This window comes from Haemaphysalis longicornis, unplaced genomic scaffold (genome assembly GCF_048455015.1).
Source record: "Haemaphysalis longicornis isolate Haplotype H1 unplaced genomic scaffold, Haemaphysalis longicornis Haplotype H1 scaffold_6, whole genome shotgun sequence".
Classification (NCBI taxonomy): domain Eukaryota; kingdom Metazoa; phylum Arthropoda; class Arachnida; order Ixodida; family Ixodidae; genus Haemaphysalis; species Haemaphysalis longicornis.
The window spans coordinates 151,435,970-151,451,975 of record NW_027526407.1 but is presented as its reverse complement, the minus strand read 5'-3'; the positions used below and the strand labels follow the sequence as shown (position 1 = coordinate 151,451,975).

General features: G+C 44.9%; 1 protein-coding gene across 1 annotated transcript in view; it reads left to right on the top strand.

Moving 5' to 3' along the window:
- The window catches only part of LOC144143303 (DNA (cytosine-5)-methyltransferase 3B-like), a 206,145-nt gene that overhangs the window by 169,144 nt on the left and 20,995 nt on the right, over nucleotides 1-16,006 (top strand). Inside the window, exon 14 of the mRNA XM_077675075.1 lies at nucleotides 11,239-11,317. Coding sequence (XP_077531201.1) covers nucleotides 11,239-11,317 — 79 coding nt within the window. The remainder of the gene's footprint in view (nucleotides 1-11,238; nucleotides 11,318-16,006) is intronic.

The following is a 16,006-nucleotide window of genomic DNA, read 5'->3' as shown; positions in this document are numbered from 1 at the left end:
ACTTCACGTTTTTTAAGCTACTATTCAAGCAGCATTATATAACGACAAAGCCAAAGCCATAACTCCTTATGGTGCAAGGTAATTTTTTACACTGTTCAAAACGGTGGAAGGACGGGTTATGGGGGTAATTTCATTAGAAGGATGGTTTTAGTGTGTTATTGTATGAAGAAAAATCAGGACAAAAAAGGGGCTAAGTGTGTGATCAGATTTACTGGTAGCCTTTCATGGCCTTACTATGATGCCACACTACACTTTCGCTTCTGGACAGGGCACCTGGTTTTATGCTTTTTTTGAAAGGACATCTTTGCTGGATTTCTGCTGAGTGAGAAGCCTCATAATTCATGCGCTGATAACATAAGTCTTCGCAAACCCTGGATCTCTGCAATTATAAAAACCAAAAGTTTTATTGATGGCCAACACTTCTAATGCACTGAACCTTTTTAAATTCCACATGCTTCTTCTATGAATGCGGGAGCACTGTTGAGCTTGCTCCGATAACAAATGAACCTGTAGAGAGGGCAGAGTAGTTTGTCCGAAAAAACAAAGCTGAAAAGATTTCGTGTTGCTCAAATAGAAGCACAGTACGTTACCATTTGATCCTGTGAAAGAAGAACTGGCAGTATAGACAGCACTCAAATGCTGTGAGCTTTATTCGAAATAGCAGCAGTAGTTTAAGTGGGAACAAGGGAAAGCGCTTGCATGCCAGGTTGTTCAAAACAAAATGAATTGTTTACGTTGCCTTTGAAGGAGTGGCTCCAGAATGCAAACAATGTACTTCACCAGGCAGCTGTACTTCAAATACACACCACCAACAATAAAAAATTGGAGCACAACTGTGGTAACTCTTTCACTGCTACTTAGGGAAAACACACCAATGCGTTTGTTGATTCAGCACGCCTAATGCAGCAGAAGGGCGCAAGTATGTTGAATATGCGTAGCACACCGTAGCATAGGGCACATGTATGACCACTGCCAAAAATATTACAGGGAGATACTGCTTGAAACAACTTTTTATTATTATTTGCAGTACAGATTCGAACACCTTTACAGTGATAGAGTGTTTGTGAAAATTTGAAATGTACCATTAGTTTTCCTTGCCCTACTTTTATATTTTATAGGTACTTTCATAGCATATTGTCCTACGTTTCTCTGAAACGTTTATGGGTAGCAAATGTCCGGGAAAGGCATCTTCCTGTAGCTCAAATATTCCGTTGGATATCCCACAGTGTACTTGTCTAGGTATAACCTGCATGCAAGAACTGGAATTATGCAAACAAAAATACAAGTCTAGCAATAATTTTTCGCAATACCATGGGTCTTTGAAATTTGTTTATGTGCAACATTGCAAGTTCAAATAGACAACTGCGTTCTATATATCTGCAAGTATATGGGTGCCAACGTTTGTTCTCATCAGTCAGTTTTAAGTTTGTAAAAAAATTTCGGCAAAACACAAAACCGGAACCCGCTCCAGATTAGGCTTATGAATGTGGAAGACAAACTGCCGCGGGATTCATTCTCTCGAGTGGTATACAAGATACCATGGGCTGATTACAGTCATGTGTACATTGGCGAAACAGGACAGTTTTCGCGATGACTGAAGGAGCACCAACATGATGTGAGAAATAACATTCCCATGACGAATGCCTTAGCGGAGCATGCGCACAAAAATTCTCACAAGATTTACTGGGACAACACCGCTATTTTAGCTCCGGAAAAGAACGCGTCATTCCGGCGGCTGCTGGAATCACTCTTTATCCAACCAACACCAGTCACGATGAACCGGACAGGTGGGACCTTGCTGGCCATCAATACAGGCTCTCTACGTCACGAGCTGGCTACGTAATTGATGACGACTTGGCTTACTTGGTGAACAAGAAACACGCATCCGGTTACGCAACGCCAAATATATTTTTATACATGGTCAGTGTTCAATTTTCTTTGTATGATATCACAACTATGGTACTGGTGATCGGCAGTGGTGCTAGGCATAGCAGCTGTTGGAGCATCAGGGACGGTGGCTGGCCCGGTCGCTTTTTGACCAGTCTTTTGCCTCCGCAGTACTTGCTTGCAGTTGTATATTTCTGGGCATCAAAATTACGTCTTGTTGATCTGAGCATAACACGAAAATGTGGACAAAGCTTCATAAAGTCATCGATCAATACTACTTCCGGCCACGCACCTCCATTGGATAAGACCGCTGTCAGGTGCCCTCAAGTGGTAGCGACGTGCTGCATGCCACGCGGTTCAACACGCTCAACGAACAGGCTATTTTACTTGTTTTTCTTTTATTCTATACGGAAATAAAAGGCTCAGTACAGCGAAAAAAGTGAACGACATGGCTGTCACTGCACACACCTCTGATCGCACATGTCGGGCGGCGACGTTCTCCCACACAAGACCGATTAACAGAGCAGACCTATGGCCATTTGTCGTGCCACCGGCAGTTATGGCAATTTCCCGTAATTTATCTTGTGAATTTGAATCTCATCTTTTCTGTAATAAATGTTCATGATTCAGAATAGTAAAGGCAGCAAAACAGAACACTTAAATAAAAACATCATTTTTTCACCCCGGCCTTCCCAAACGGGGTTGGTAGGAGAAAATGCATTTGCCTTTGCCTAATTTTATTGGCTTCAACAAACTTTTAGAAAAATGAAGTTGCAATATGTTTCAATTAATTTCCTCTAGAATTTAGGAGATGACTTCCAAATGCTCGTTTTGAGCTACATTGAAAATTACCTTGCACACATCGTCGCTTGCCCGCCCAACTAGCAGTGACGTCATGTTTTGAACCTTTGAAAGTTAAACTCTCCTTGTGTCTGTTATTTTGTGACTGAAAACCTGATGTATAAAAAAATATGTGAGTTTTTATTTGTTGGCGCGAACTGTTTTCTATCGACAATAGTGGTCTCGCAACACACTTCAGTTGTCTGGCAACAACTGTAGCAGCGTGCAGACATACTGGCTGTTGTACACAGTTTGTACACAGTTTCCCTGCTCAAGTTCACTTTGTGTAACCGAATTTTGTTCAGAATCACCCGGTTCGTATCAAATGGCACAAAGCCAATCAAGCAAAAACGATGTGGCCCGAATGGAATTTGAACTTGCGGCCGCCGCGCCTGCATTGAAGTCTGGCACTTTACTCACCCGACCACTGATGGAACAGCGCGTGGCTTAAGACTGTGGCGTAAAGCCCACTGCATATTTGTAACCCTGCACTCTCCCTTGTTTTCATAAATTATAATCTACTATCAGCTTTAACTGCCAACGTACTGTAAAACACTTCTGCCGTAAGCCCTGGGTAAGCATATACAATTACCGAAACAATGCAACAGCGGTGTTTATTGCAGGAAAGCAATCGAACTGCGTCATGATTGGACTTGGCGACACGCTGTGTCACTGCTTGTCGTTAGTTATTTTTGCGCTTGTAGTGACAGGTTGCTTTAAATTTCCAACTCATCGAAGGAACTCGAAGTGCCTTTGATAAACGTGTTCGAGTAGTGAATTCCCATTTTAAGATTTTGGTCAGTTATCTTATGAGGTGAAGAAGGTTAAGTTCTCATTACTCACGGTGAAACAGACGTCGGCAAGCTTGAGCGAAAATTCCGGCTAGCAGAACAACAGTTTAGACTAGGGCGAAGCAGTGGAAACAGGTAAAAATAGCTAGTTTAGTTTAACCGTGGTTATGTCCGCCTGGTCGTGCTTCTGCCTGCGCAACTATTCTGGGTTCGGGCATGTTCAGCAGTCGTATCAGAGATTCGACATCTCTCGTTCAGTTGTGGGCGAGTTTAATCATGCTGCTGGTGTAGCCTTATGTGGCCCTTGGCAACCCGGCCAATGCCGACATGTTGTGCAGACAGGGGGAGCTATGATTGCCTTCTTAACATGATGTCACATCACGATTTGAGGAGCAAAGCGTCGGTGAAAATAGAATTGCCTTGTTTAACCTATTTGCCTGTATCGGGCAATGAAACGGCTATGCGTAGTTTGTTTATCAATACCCACACAACACAATTTTTTGAAACTCTCTTCAGGACCCCTTTGAGAAAGCATGTGATAAAACTGCATGCTATTTTCTTATGCACGCTGCAGTCTAGCATAAACAGGCATTTTTAACACTTTGCTCTAGTCCTGAGTGAAGCTTGCATAAAATTAACATGAGCTGGACCATCACGCGCCAGGGTGGTCTGTACCACTGGTGGATCTGTGTTAAGGTTTTCTTAATGGGGAGTGGTTTTTGTTTCCAAATTTTCTACCGCCTGTTCCTTTCTCGTGGGTACTTGATGCTAAGACCAAAGTTCTCTGTGCAGACTAACCAAAAAACGACCTGACTGATCGGCACGCTTTGAAACTGCAGCAACTATCAAAACCCACACTTTTGTGTAAGGTTACATTTCATTGCTTCATAGTTGGCTGTTCCGTTTGGTGTATTTTATTATTCATCATGTTGTAGCCATACATGTGGCTAACATTGCTCTTCTGATAAATACACAAGTTTCGTTCACTTCCTGGCACTCACTGTTTTCATATCTTTGTCTTATTGGGGTCCTTCGCTTCCTGACAGAGTTGGCCAGCTTTCTTTCTAGGTTCCCTTCCTCATTACACCACTATTTTTACAAAGTAGGTTGTCATATAATTTTTGACAGTTTATTGCTCGCGCATCACTCTTTAGTCTGGTCGTTGTTGCTAGTTGCATGATCCATGCCTACAACCCAGTTTGGATGCTGACCTGTGTGGCTTAAGGGGCAGGATGACAGAATACAAGTATGGTTTTGTAAATAGTGCTTCGTCCTTACAACATTGACACCAATTTTGTAACACGCTTGAAAGAAATAACCGAGGTATTACAAGAAACAGGTAAAAAACTACCGTGACTTCCCAGCCAACTTCTGGTGATTTCTCTATGACGTCACAGAATCTTGTCTGCGAGACTGGTGCCCGCTTACCTAAGCCACTGCAAAGAAACTTGACTGGTGTATTGTAGTGGGGCCACTACTTCTGTCTCTTTATATCCATTGAATGCTAACGTTCAGTTAATCTGCCAATTACTTTGCTTTTAGTGCTCACCCATATTTTGTCACTCCTGCCCATATTGAGTCGCTGTAGTGCAAAATTTGAGTTTTTTAGTATTTTTTTATTGTTTCGTAAAACACCTACCGTGGCTCGGACGAAGCTGAGTGAGTTGCCAAGCTAGTTTTTTAAAATTAAACAAGATACGTTGCATTTGTCGTCAATGCCCTTGTAACGTTACTGAAAGAGTAGTGTCACATGTGCATGACAGGATGACGTTCTGTCCGGTTATCGTAAGCTTGCCACCTGTTCAATGAGAGTCATATGATTTGATGAGCATCTTCCCATGATGTTTTGCGCCCGAAACAGTGGCAAATGATTTGGGTTCTTGTCGGACACACATGCGTGTGTGTTTTGTATGGGGTGCAGATTTGGTTCCTCTTCAAAAGAAAAAATACCACGTAAAAACAGTACCATCAACAGGACAGGGGGAATGTCGAATTATTTTGTGTGTTGGGTTCTGGGACCTAAAGCTTATATTATATGATAGCTGAATGTATCAAGAAAGAAGCTGTTTTCTGCCTATGAATAAATGGAAAGGCTTGTGTTGTCTTTTTCGTTTGCTTTTAGATGCGACGCATCTCTTTAACTCGCCTTGTCCCTCCATGCATGCATCCGGCGTCCATCCGCAAGCCTGTCCCCCATTCTTCTCGCCACGCCAGCTGCGCGGTAACGCCGCTCTTACCGCAGCGCCATCTTCCGTTAGCGCTCGCTCCCCTCGCCATGCCAGCTGTGCGTCAGCACGCGTTAACGCTCGGTTAACACATGCGCATGCGCTACTCTCTCTCTTTCCCCTCACCGTTAACGCGCGCTACATGTAAACGCGATAACTGCGCCGCTCCGCTCAGTCGCTCCACCGCCGCCGCTCCGATGACATCCGATGACCACCGATAATTTGAATGGAGACTAACAGGTCTGCTACCGCGATGGTCGGCGCAACCGTAACAAGCACCGCCCAGATGCGTCGCATCACCCCATGGTTTCCCCCGTGTAAAGATGTGGTCATCTTTTGTACTCGTTTTGGAAGCTCAGTGCTCAACTTTGGATTTTCATCTTAATCTTTATAGGAAAACTGAATAACAAAAAATCCAAAGTTGAGCACTTTTTGGTTTTCTTGTACTTCACCATAATTGCGCCCACTCACTATCTTACCGTGCTTTCTAGATGAGCCAATGGAATATGATTACGCGGCATTTTTCGTATCTACGAATAATTGGAAATTTGCGTTGAATCTTAATGCATATGATGTTTGTTGCCATTTTGTTGGCATTGATATGTTAGTGTAGTGCTGTACCCTGTACAGTTGCTGCTTGCGGTATTGCCCATAAAACTGTGTAATAATACTGTAGCAAACAAAACAAACTTTTAGACAAACCCCCATTACTTTAAGCTTTAATAAAACTAAAAAAGTGGTATTTTACGATCAAGTTATTAACACCAAGATTGCGGTGGCCATAGTTCCGCTTGCATGGACTGCATCGGCATAGGCTGTCTTTTTTGACCATCCGAGAAAGGGTTAATTTTTTTGGGACCGTTTAGAGAGAGCGAGTGAGTGGTGAATGAATGAAAACTGTTTATTTAGGTGGAATGATTCCTTGTTATTGTAAAAAGGCGATGCACCAGTGAAGAAAAGAAAATAGGTGATTGATTGATTGATTGATTGAAGCTTTATTCATTATTTTTGCAGAGCAACATACGCAAAAACAGTGTTGGACCGAATAGCCAGAGGCTAGTTTTAGGGTCCACAAACAAAATACAATGGCACTTCGGTCGCATCAAATCGTAGCTTCCTAATTCAGCTGTTCAACAAACATCAAGTGTATACACATATATATGTATATACACATATACACATATATATACATACACACACGTACACACATATATGCACACATGTATACAGGCGAGGAAGGCTTATACACCGAATAAACCGATTATACAAGAAGAACATGTGCTTATGAATACTCTTCATTGCAAATATAAAAAAACAAAACATGTTGGTACATATAAAAATACATTCGCACTATATTTACAGCCAAGTGAAACCTCGCACGGGCCTCAAAAATAAAATAAATGTGGGTTAAGGAGGCTTGTATTTAATACATAGTGTGTGGGAAGAAGACGGAATGAGCAGTAAAGTAGCATAGGCTCCACACTCGTATTATCACTCATTGTTGCTACGTTTCGTTGTGCAAGTGTCTTTTCAAGCTGTAACTAAACCTTTTTGATTCTTTTATTTCTAGTGGTATATCGTTCCATATTATGGCCCCAATGAATTGTAGCAGTCGCTGCCCGTACACATTACTAACTGGTGCCAGGTTAAGGTTGCCTACAGCAGAACTTCTTGTTTGGCGCAATGAAGAATAAAATATTGAGCTGCTTAAAGGATGGCTATAATTTAATATACTGTATACCAATTCAGCTGTATTTTTCAGACGTAATTGATCAAATGTCAAAACTTGAAGAGCGTCAAAAAGGGGTTTGCTAGGTGCGTCTCGTCTTGAGCGTGCGACTGTTCTCAGAGCCCGTTTTTGTAGTCGACGTATAGGATTAAGATAGGTATTGTACGTCCAACCCCAAGAAACCATGCAGTACGACAGGTGACTATTGAATAAGGCGTAATAAAGCGTTTTTAGAATTTTGATATCAAATAACCCACGGGCTTGCAGTAATGCGTCGCAAGCAGATGCTAGCTTTGCACAGACAGCATCGACATGATTCTGCCAATGCAAATGAGCATCCATGGTAACTCCTAAGTATTTAATTGAGTCCACCTGTTCAAGTAAGCAGTTGTTCACTGATATTCTGACCAGCTCTTTTCGAACGCTCTTTTTTCGAGAATGAAATATCATATATTTTGTTTTTTTCGCATTGATAGTAAGTCTGTTAAGGGAAAACCACCGAGCAATTTTTTCTAATTCCATATTAATTCTTGCTTGTATTTCCTGCTCGTTATCACCGGTTACGACAAGCGCCATGTCATCTGCGTACATTGCTGCGTACAAATCTGCGTGCGTTAGTGCTTTTGGAAGGTCGTTTACAAACGCTGAAAATAGCATAGGCCCCAGCACCGAGCCCTGCGGAACGCCCATGCGCACTATCTGTGGGGTTGAGCTGATACCGTCCATCACAACCACTTGCTGACGATTTTCAAGGTAGCTAGAGATGAAGTAATACATTTGATCTCTGAATCCATAGCATTGTAATTTCTTCAGCAAGATTTGATGATCGACGGTATCAAACGCCTTCTTTAAGTCTACGAATACGACTATAGCAAGTTTGTTGCCATTTAGTGCTGTGTTGATGTTTTGAGTGAGCTTGACTATAGCAGATGAAGTGGAATGCTTTGAACGAAACCCGTGCTGTTCTGGGGAAAGGATTTGGTACTTATCAAGAAACGAAGTAATGCGTTTTGCAAGAAGCTTTTAAAAAATTATATTAATCGCACTGAAAACTGAAATTGGCCTGTAACTTGACGGGTCTGAAGTTTCCCCGTCTTTATATATCGGTGTAACCTTGGCAATCTTCAGCGAGGTAGGATAGACACCATCTCGCAAGCAGTGGTTAAACAAATGGCACATGATGGGGCTCAGAACGTCAACATTATCTCTGATTAGACGCGTAGAAATGTTTTCTATCCCGGCCGCTTTGCTTAGACCTATATTGGAGACCACAGACGTTATTTCTTGCACTTCTATGTCCTGCATTACGAAACTGCATTAGATATATTGCTTGAAAATGATGGTTCATCAATACCGAACTGAAAATTCTTTGATAAGGAAAAGCCTATGGTTGTAAAATATGTCTTAAAAGATTCTACGGTATTTTCACTTATATTAGCGGGGGCAATACGCTGCGCAGTTCCTTTCCCGGTGGCTTCTCTAATTATCTTCCAAATTTTCCTGGTGTCACCGGCTGCTTGATGAATAAGGTGTGCATAGTACTGTTTTTTCTGCGTTCTCAGTGCCGATACACAAATATTGCGAATATTCTTGTACTGCCGTAAGTTATTCTCGCTAGCTTTATTACGTCGCCATTTGCTGTACCAGTAATCTTTCTGTTTAAGCATTTCAAGAATCTGACTGGTCATCCAGGGGCATAAAGGGTTCTCATATGAATGTTTGGGCACCCTGACACTGCTTTTAGCCTGGGCATTCATAAGGGCATGAATGAAATTGTCAACCTCTATGTTAACGTCCTCATTAATAATATCAGCAGCATTAATAGCCAATATACGCTTGCGCAATTGTTGGTGGTTAGTTCAGACGGAATGTTTCAAGCAACTGTGCTGGGTGTCTGTTCTGTGTTCAAGCTTTACAAAAAGAGGAAGGTGGTCTGCAATAGGCTCGTTAAAAACGCCTGCTCGTACACCAGTTGGGATGTTTGTTAATGCATGGTCAATTAGGGTGGCCGTCGTATTAGTGATGCGCGTGGGCGTTGTAATTAGGTTTCGAAAATTATAGGAATCTAGCAAATACTGATAATCTCGATTCGTTGTACCGCAGGAGTCGATATTAAAATCGCCAACAATCACCACAGGTGCATCGTTGTTTAAAGTTAACGTAGACAGAACGGTTTCACGTTTGTAAAGACTGGAAGATAGATTGGAATTCGGAGGGCGATAGACTACGCCAATTGTCAGTGAACATTCTACTCTGACAAAAATAGCCTCAAGATCTGCGCAGCTGCAGGATGCAGATGGCATGGTGGTAACAGTATGCACAGTTCTAACAAAAGCTGCCACACTGCATGCGTACATCCATGCGTGTGTATGTTGCACATTTACGATCCTATGCGCCGATCAATGCCTGCCTCATGAGTGAACTCCCAGAGGGAAAGCAGTGTGTCACAGCTGTTGTTTTGGGGGTGGTGCGGGTGGTGATGTGCGGTGGCAAGCCAGGACACTCCCACCGCATATTTTTCATTATGCGGTACTCAGTCAACGCAGCCCCGCACGTGCCTTGTGGATGGTGGCCGGAACCCCTTGTGGCAGTCCTCGCGGCAGTGGTTGATCGTTGGTGACGATGTGTGGCCAAAGGGCACGCTTTTGCTCTTTCTTGGCTGCCAAAATTCTGGGTATTGGGTAGGGGCCGCCTGTTGCGGCATAGTCCAGGCCACCAGGACGGATCGGTCGTCAATATGCTCGCCCACCAACACCTGTGCGGCCAATCCCAGACACCGCTAACCACCAACACCAATCCCATCATCGTCACCTGATACCTAGACCACCCACAGATCCACTCTACAGTGCCGGTACAGCTCTGTGCATGCAACTTTTATGCCATGAGCAAGGGTACCAGTTCTGTGAGCGCAGCCAAGGACTTTGTAGGCTCTCTACTGGCTGGGTAGATGACCGTCCTCTCCCTTGTTTGCCTTGGTCCCTCGCAACTCTACTCATAAGCCTCGTCTACTGCGTACTGGAATGCGGAGAGTTTTATACTTCCTGGTCTGGGTTGGCGCTCTTACTCATGTGTGCAGGTGCCAACTGGGGAGATCACACGCAGCCTAAATCGGCGTAGGGTTGTGTCTCAGGTAGCTGCTGTGAACACTGAGGCCTTACTTCTATCAGTACAGATGGCTGCTGCTCTACTATCAGCTTCATGTTCCTGCTGGTGGCACTTTTCCGAGAAGTGTTTTGGAAATTAAACGACTACACTATGCCAGGACTATAATTGCAGTGGTTAGCTTGGGTGCATCTAGAGGTAGGTCCTTAGTAATGGTCGGGATTGTCTGCCCACTGTTGTGTTTTGCCATCGTATTTGATGGCCCTAATTGTCTGCCTCGATAAAGGCTTTGAGGAGTTGGAGGTCAGTGCACCTGTCGAGCTCTCCTATACTTGTGTTAAATAGTGGGCCAGTTATAGTGCGGAGATATTCGAGATGGAGGACCTGCAGTTGTGTGTAATGTTTTCTCCAATGAAAAAGCAAGTGGTTTCCTTAAAAAGACTTAGTGGTTTTCAATAGTGTTGGAAACTCGGTATTTCTAAGGTGGGAAGCACTTGCGGATAAGAGTTTAAGTAGAGTCTATTGGCATAAGCATGTTGGGTGAGCAGTGTTATTGTTCCAAACGAAGGTAAAATATTGCGCATTTTTTTAATTACCTTTCAGGAGAGATAAGAAATGTTGGCCACCACGCCATGAATTTTTTGCTCTGTGTTTTGTTCTCCAGGTCGCTGGATCCTCAACAAGTGCAGCAAAGTGCCGGACTGGACAAGATCTTGGACCCTCTGCTGAACCGGAGGCCTGCGGTAAGCTTGCCGATGAGTGGCCAACACTGACGTCGATAGGATGGGAGTTTACCTATTTATTTGAATGCTTTCAGAAAGAAGTGGGGAGTTAAACAGTAACGAATTTGAGAGATATGTTACAATCGGTGCAAAATGTAGTTTCAAAGTTGCAGGGTAGGTGATGGATTCAATTTCAGTGGAAAGGTGGTGCCAGTTTTTGCTTCTTCTTTGAATGAATTAATTTACTGTATTTACTAAACGAATGAAGTATTTACGGTACTCATTTCTGCGGTAAGTTAGCACACCTACTTTAAATATATGATCAAAATGAGCAGAAATGTTGGAGTGGAAACAGAAAGTGCTGCTTTTTGAAAGGCGGATTTTGTGGAAAAGAGAAAGGGGAGGGCATTTGTGACGAAATGATGTCTGCTAAGTTCTGAGGTTTTTTTATGGCTGTGAAGCGTGACGTAAACTAGTACACCTAATAAGATGGGATGCATTATTGTGAATCGCTTCGAGAGAAATGAGAGAGAAATTGAGGGAATGGCTTTGAGAGAGAAAACTAGTAATTGAGAAGAGAAGTAGAAGTAACCAGACTTGAGTTGCCTGGCGAGTGAAAGGAGTGTGCACCAAGTTTTGTATTGGTGTCTTCAGTACTGAAACCGCCCTTGCACATTGAGTATTCCAACCTTTCCTCAGAATTATTGAAAGAGGGAGTCGTATCATTAAATACGCATGCAAGAACTTCTTGCCCATCATTTCGTGGGTCCCCTCCTAGTTTCTGTTGGATTTCTGCATTTCAGAGCCACCTGCATTGTGTCTGTTAACTTTTTCCGGCCTCGTGGTCACTTTATTAACCTCGTTTTCTAGATTTTTTTCCCTCCTAAATTGTTGCTGGTGCTGAGCTGTTTGCACGGGATGACATGTATAAATAATACTAAACAGGCTAGAAATGAAGCGCTGCAATCATGAAGTACGGAGCGCCGTGTCACTGAAGGTTGTCCACCTAGAGCGACCAATATGCATGTGCAGATGGCCAGTATGTGCAAGTGCAGTATGTGCAGTAGAAAATCCCAGCCTTGAAGAACGACATGCATGTGTGAAACGTGCAGTGTCCCCTTGTGCATGTGGGGAAAGATGGACTGCTTTCTGGCCTTCCACTGAAACTGGCTGGTGGACCCTTCCTTCACCTAATTATATTTTTAGTCAAAAGTTCCATTTTTTTGTAAGACCGACAATTCCGCATCAAAAGTTCACTATCTTTTCAATCCAAAACTGTTTCTCTCCCGAAATAACGTTCTCCATGAAACCGTTACTTTGATATGGGTTTGGGTTATCATGCTGGCATTTCGTTAAGTGTTATGTCTTTGAATCTAGTGCGAATATAAACCATTCCTTCTGTCTGTATGTATATTGTAACGTACTAGTCGTCTCGAAGGAAAAGCACGTTTATTGGAGCGAACTTGTGCTCCACTAACAACGCAAAGTACACGGGCGGCGAAGCAGCAGTCAACAAAGTGACGTGCGTGGGCGAGCGTCGGGGTCGAATTAAAGGCGAGTGTTTCGCGAACCGTCGATTTACATCCAGAACAAAGAAGATTATTCTAGGATGTTCACGTTAGTTCGGAACGCTCTGCCTATCAGAAGAGATAACACATGCGGCCTAGAAAGAAAGATGGAAGACGCCCTTCCCCTAGCACACAGATAACGCAGACCGGCGCAGGCTGGCGGTACAAGTAAAACACAAATAAACAAACCCAATGCATGGTTGGCGGCATTACCCCCCTCTAAGAGCGCATCGGCCGGATGCTAACATAAGCGACAGTCCAAATAAAAAATAAAAGTTCGTCATAGTGCGTACGAATGTTTTAAGCGAACCACATGGACGACATCCGGTCGCGTGCGTCGTCGTGATGTGCCGGAATCATCATCGGGGATCACTTCGTAGTAAAGTTGGCCAACACGTCGTAGAATCTGGTGGGGTCCGAAATACCGTCGTAGAAGCTTCTCACTCAGTCCGCCTCGTCGGATGGGAGTCCAAACCCACACACGATCCTCTGGGTGGTACTCGGCGTCTCGGCGTCGGAGGTTGTAGCGGCCGGCATCCACCCGCTGCTGGTCCGTTGTACGATCTCTGGCGAGCTTGTGAGCCTCCTCCGCACGTTGAAGGTATCCTTGTACGTCAGCGTTGAGGTCGGCTTCTACGTGCGCAAGCATGGCGTCAAGCATCATAGTCGGCCGCCTTGCGTAGACAAGCTCGAACGGTGTCAACTGCATAGTTTCTTGGAAAGCCGTGTTGTACGGAAACGTGACATATGGGAGCACTTCGTCCCAGGTTTTATGTTCAACATCGACGTACATGGACAGCATATCCGCTATTGTCGTGTTCAAATGTTCCGTTAGTCCATTCGTTTGGGGAATGGTAGGCCGTCGTTGTTCGGTGATCCGTGTTGCTGTAGCCTAATATTCCTTGCAACAGCTCGGCAGTAAAGGCCATTGCGCGGTCCGTGATTAGATCTTCAGGGGCTCCATGTCGCTGCACAGGTTGACTTACGAAGAACCTTGCGACTTCTTGGGCAGTTCCCCCCGTAAGAGCAGTGGTCTCTGCGTAGTACGTCATGTAGTCTGTCGCTACGACAATCCACTTGTTCTCGGATCGTGACGTAGGAAACAGGCTCAAAGTCCATTCCAATCTTCTGGAAAGGCTTCTTTGGGACGGTGATGGGCTGCAAAAAACCGGCGGGACTTGTCGGCGGCGGTTTTTGTCGCTGGTGTTGTGGTGTCACCTGATTTCAGCAAGCTGTCTGATGACGCCGCCCTGTGTGGGGACACAGGGGGGCGTGCCCGAGTAAAGAATTCTTGTTGTGACGCTGACGGCTGCGGTGGTGTCTGCTCTGGCCCCGATGAAAACAGCGTCGGGTTCAACATAAACACAACATGGTGTAAGAAGTGGTTGAATAGACGCCTTCACTTATCCTTAGTGAGGCAGAAGAAGAAATTATGGCAGACGAGGAACAGACGCCTGAATGCAATGGGCTCGGGATTTCATGTCGGCAACCCGATGCGTTCGACTTTAACAACGCTGCGTCTTGGCCAACGTGGAAAACACGTTACGAGGACTACGCAGCGGTCACCGGAGTATGCCACGCCTCAGCTGAAGTGCAAGTACGCTCAGTTTTGTACTGTACAGGCCCCGAAAGTCGACTCCTGCTCGACACTTTTTTGCTTTCTGGCGACGAGCTGCTCTCGTACGAGACTGTCGTCAAGAGGTTTACCGAACACTTCGTACACCCGGCTCACGAGATCTATGACTCTTCTTGCTTTCATAAGCGCACTCAGGAACCGGGCGAAAGTGTTTGCGCTTATTACGCAGAATCATGCAGATTTGTGAAGCGCTGCAACTACCCGTCTGTTCAAGTCGAAGAGCGCCCCGTGCGCGATAGGTTCGTGGTCGGCCTCTCAGAGGTGCTCGCCTCTCGGAGCAGTTGTGCCGTAATTCCAAGTTGTCAGTTAAGGAAGCTTGGACTCAGGCGCGGCAGTGGGAAGACGCCGAGAAAGAACAAAACGGCAAAAGGAACTGTTGGAGGATTTTCGCCAGTCGAACTAGGCGCAGCCAAAGCTCACAATGCGCCGCGACGTCCGGGCCAGGCAGTGGTATGCGCCGCTCAAGACAGAACTATCTGGCGCCGCTACTTGTTCTTTCTGCGGACGTTAACTGCATCCTCGGTTAGAATGCCCATCCCGTGCGTCCCTCTGCAATTATTGCCGAAAGAAAGGACATTTTGCTTAGGTATGTTGTTCCCGCAAAGCAAAAGCGGCGAAGCTCGCCACTATCCACATGAATACGGTCGTCGCACCCGAGCACGCTAAGTACGTGGATATCATGGTAGACAATTATACGGCCTCTTTCAAGGTGGACTCCGCTGTTGAGGTATCGGCAGTGCCAGCTGATTTCCCCGCAGTACCCCTACAGCTCGACGAAGTGGACAACTTGTTGACTGGTCCAGGAGGGCAACCGCTTCATGTACTGGGATCGTACGTCGCCCAGCTCTTGTGGCAACGGAAAGGATGTGAACAGCGACTCTATGTGGTGCAGTCACTCGCACCTCTACTACTGGGTTCACCGCGTTAAATTTCTTGGAGACGTACCGACCCTCCCCCTCCTTCGAAGCATCATGCGGAACTGTTTAAGGGCCTCGGCACGCTGAAAGAAGAGTACCAAATCAGACTGAAACCTGATGCCGTAACATTTTCTCTCAATGCAATTAGACATATCCCCATCCCACTGCATGGGGTGGTTCGACAAGAACTTGACAGAATGGAGGCTGAAGGGGTCATTTGTCGGATCGATAAGCCAACACCTTGGTGTGCGGGACACGTAGCAGTTCCAAAAGCCTCGGGTGGTTACCGACTTTGTGTTGACCTCACTCGTCTGCATGAGTTTGTGCTTTAATAACGCCACATATTGCCAACTGTCGAGTGAGTTCTTGGTCTGATAGGCGACGCAAAAGTTTTTTCTAAGCTAGACGCTACAGCAGGGTTTCACCAGGTCAAGCTTGCTCCAGAGTCTCAATAGTTGACAACTTTTGTTACGCCTTGTAACGTCGATACTGTTTTTGCCGCCTGCCGTTCGGTATCACATCGGCCCCTGAATATTTTATGAAGCAGGTGGCAAGGATCTTCGAGAGTCAAGGAGGTGTTGTAAATGTG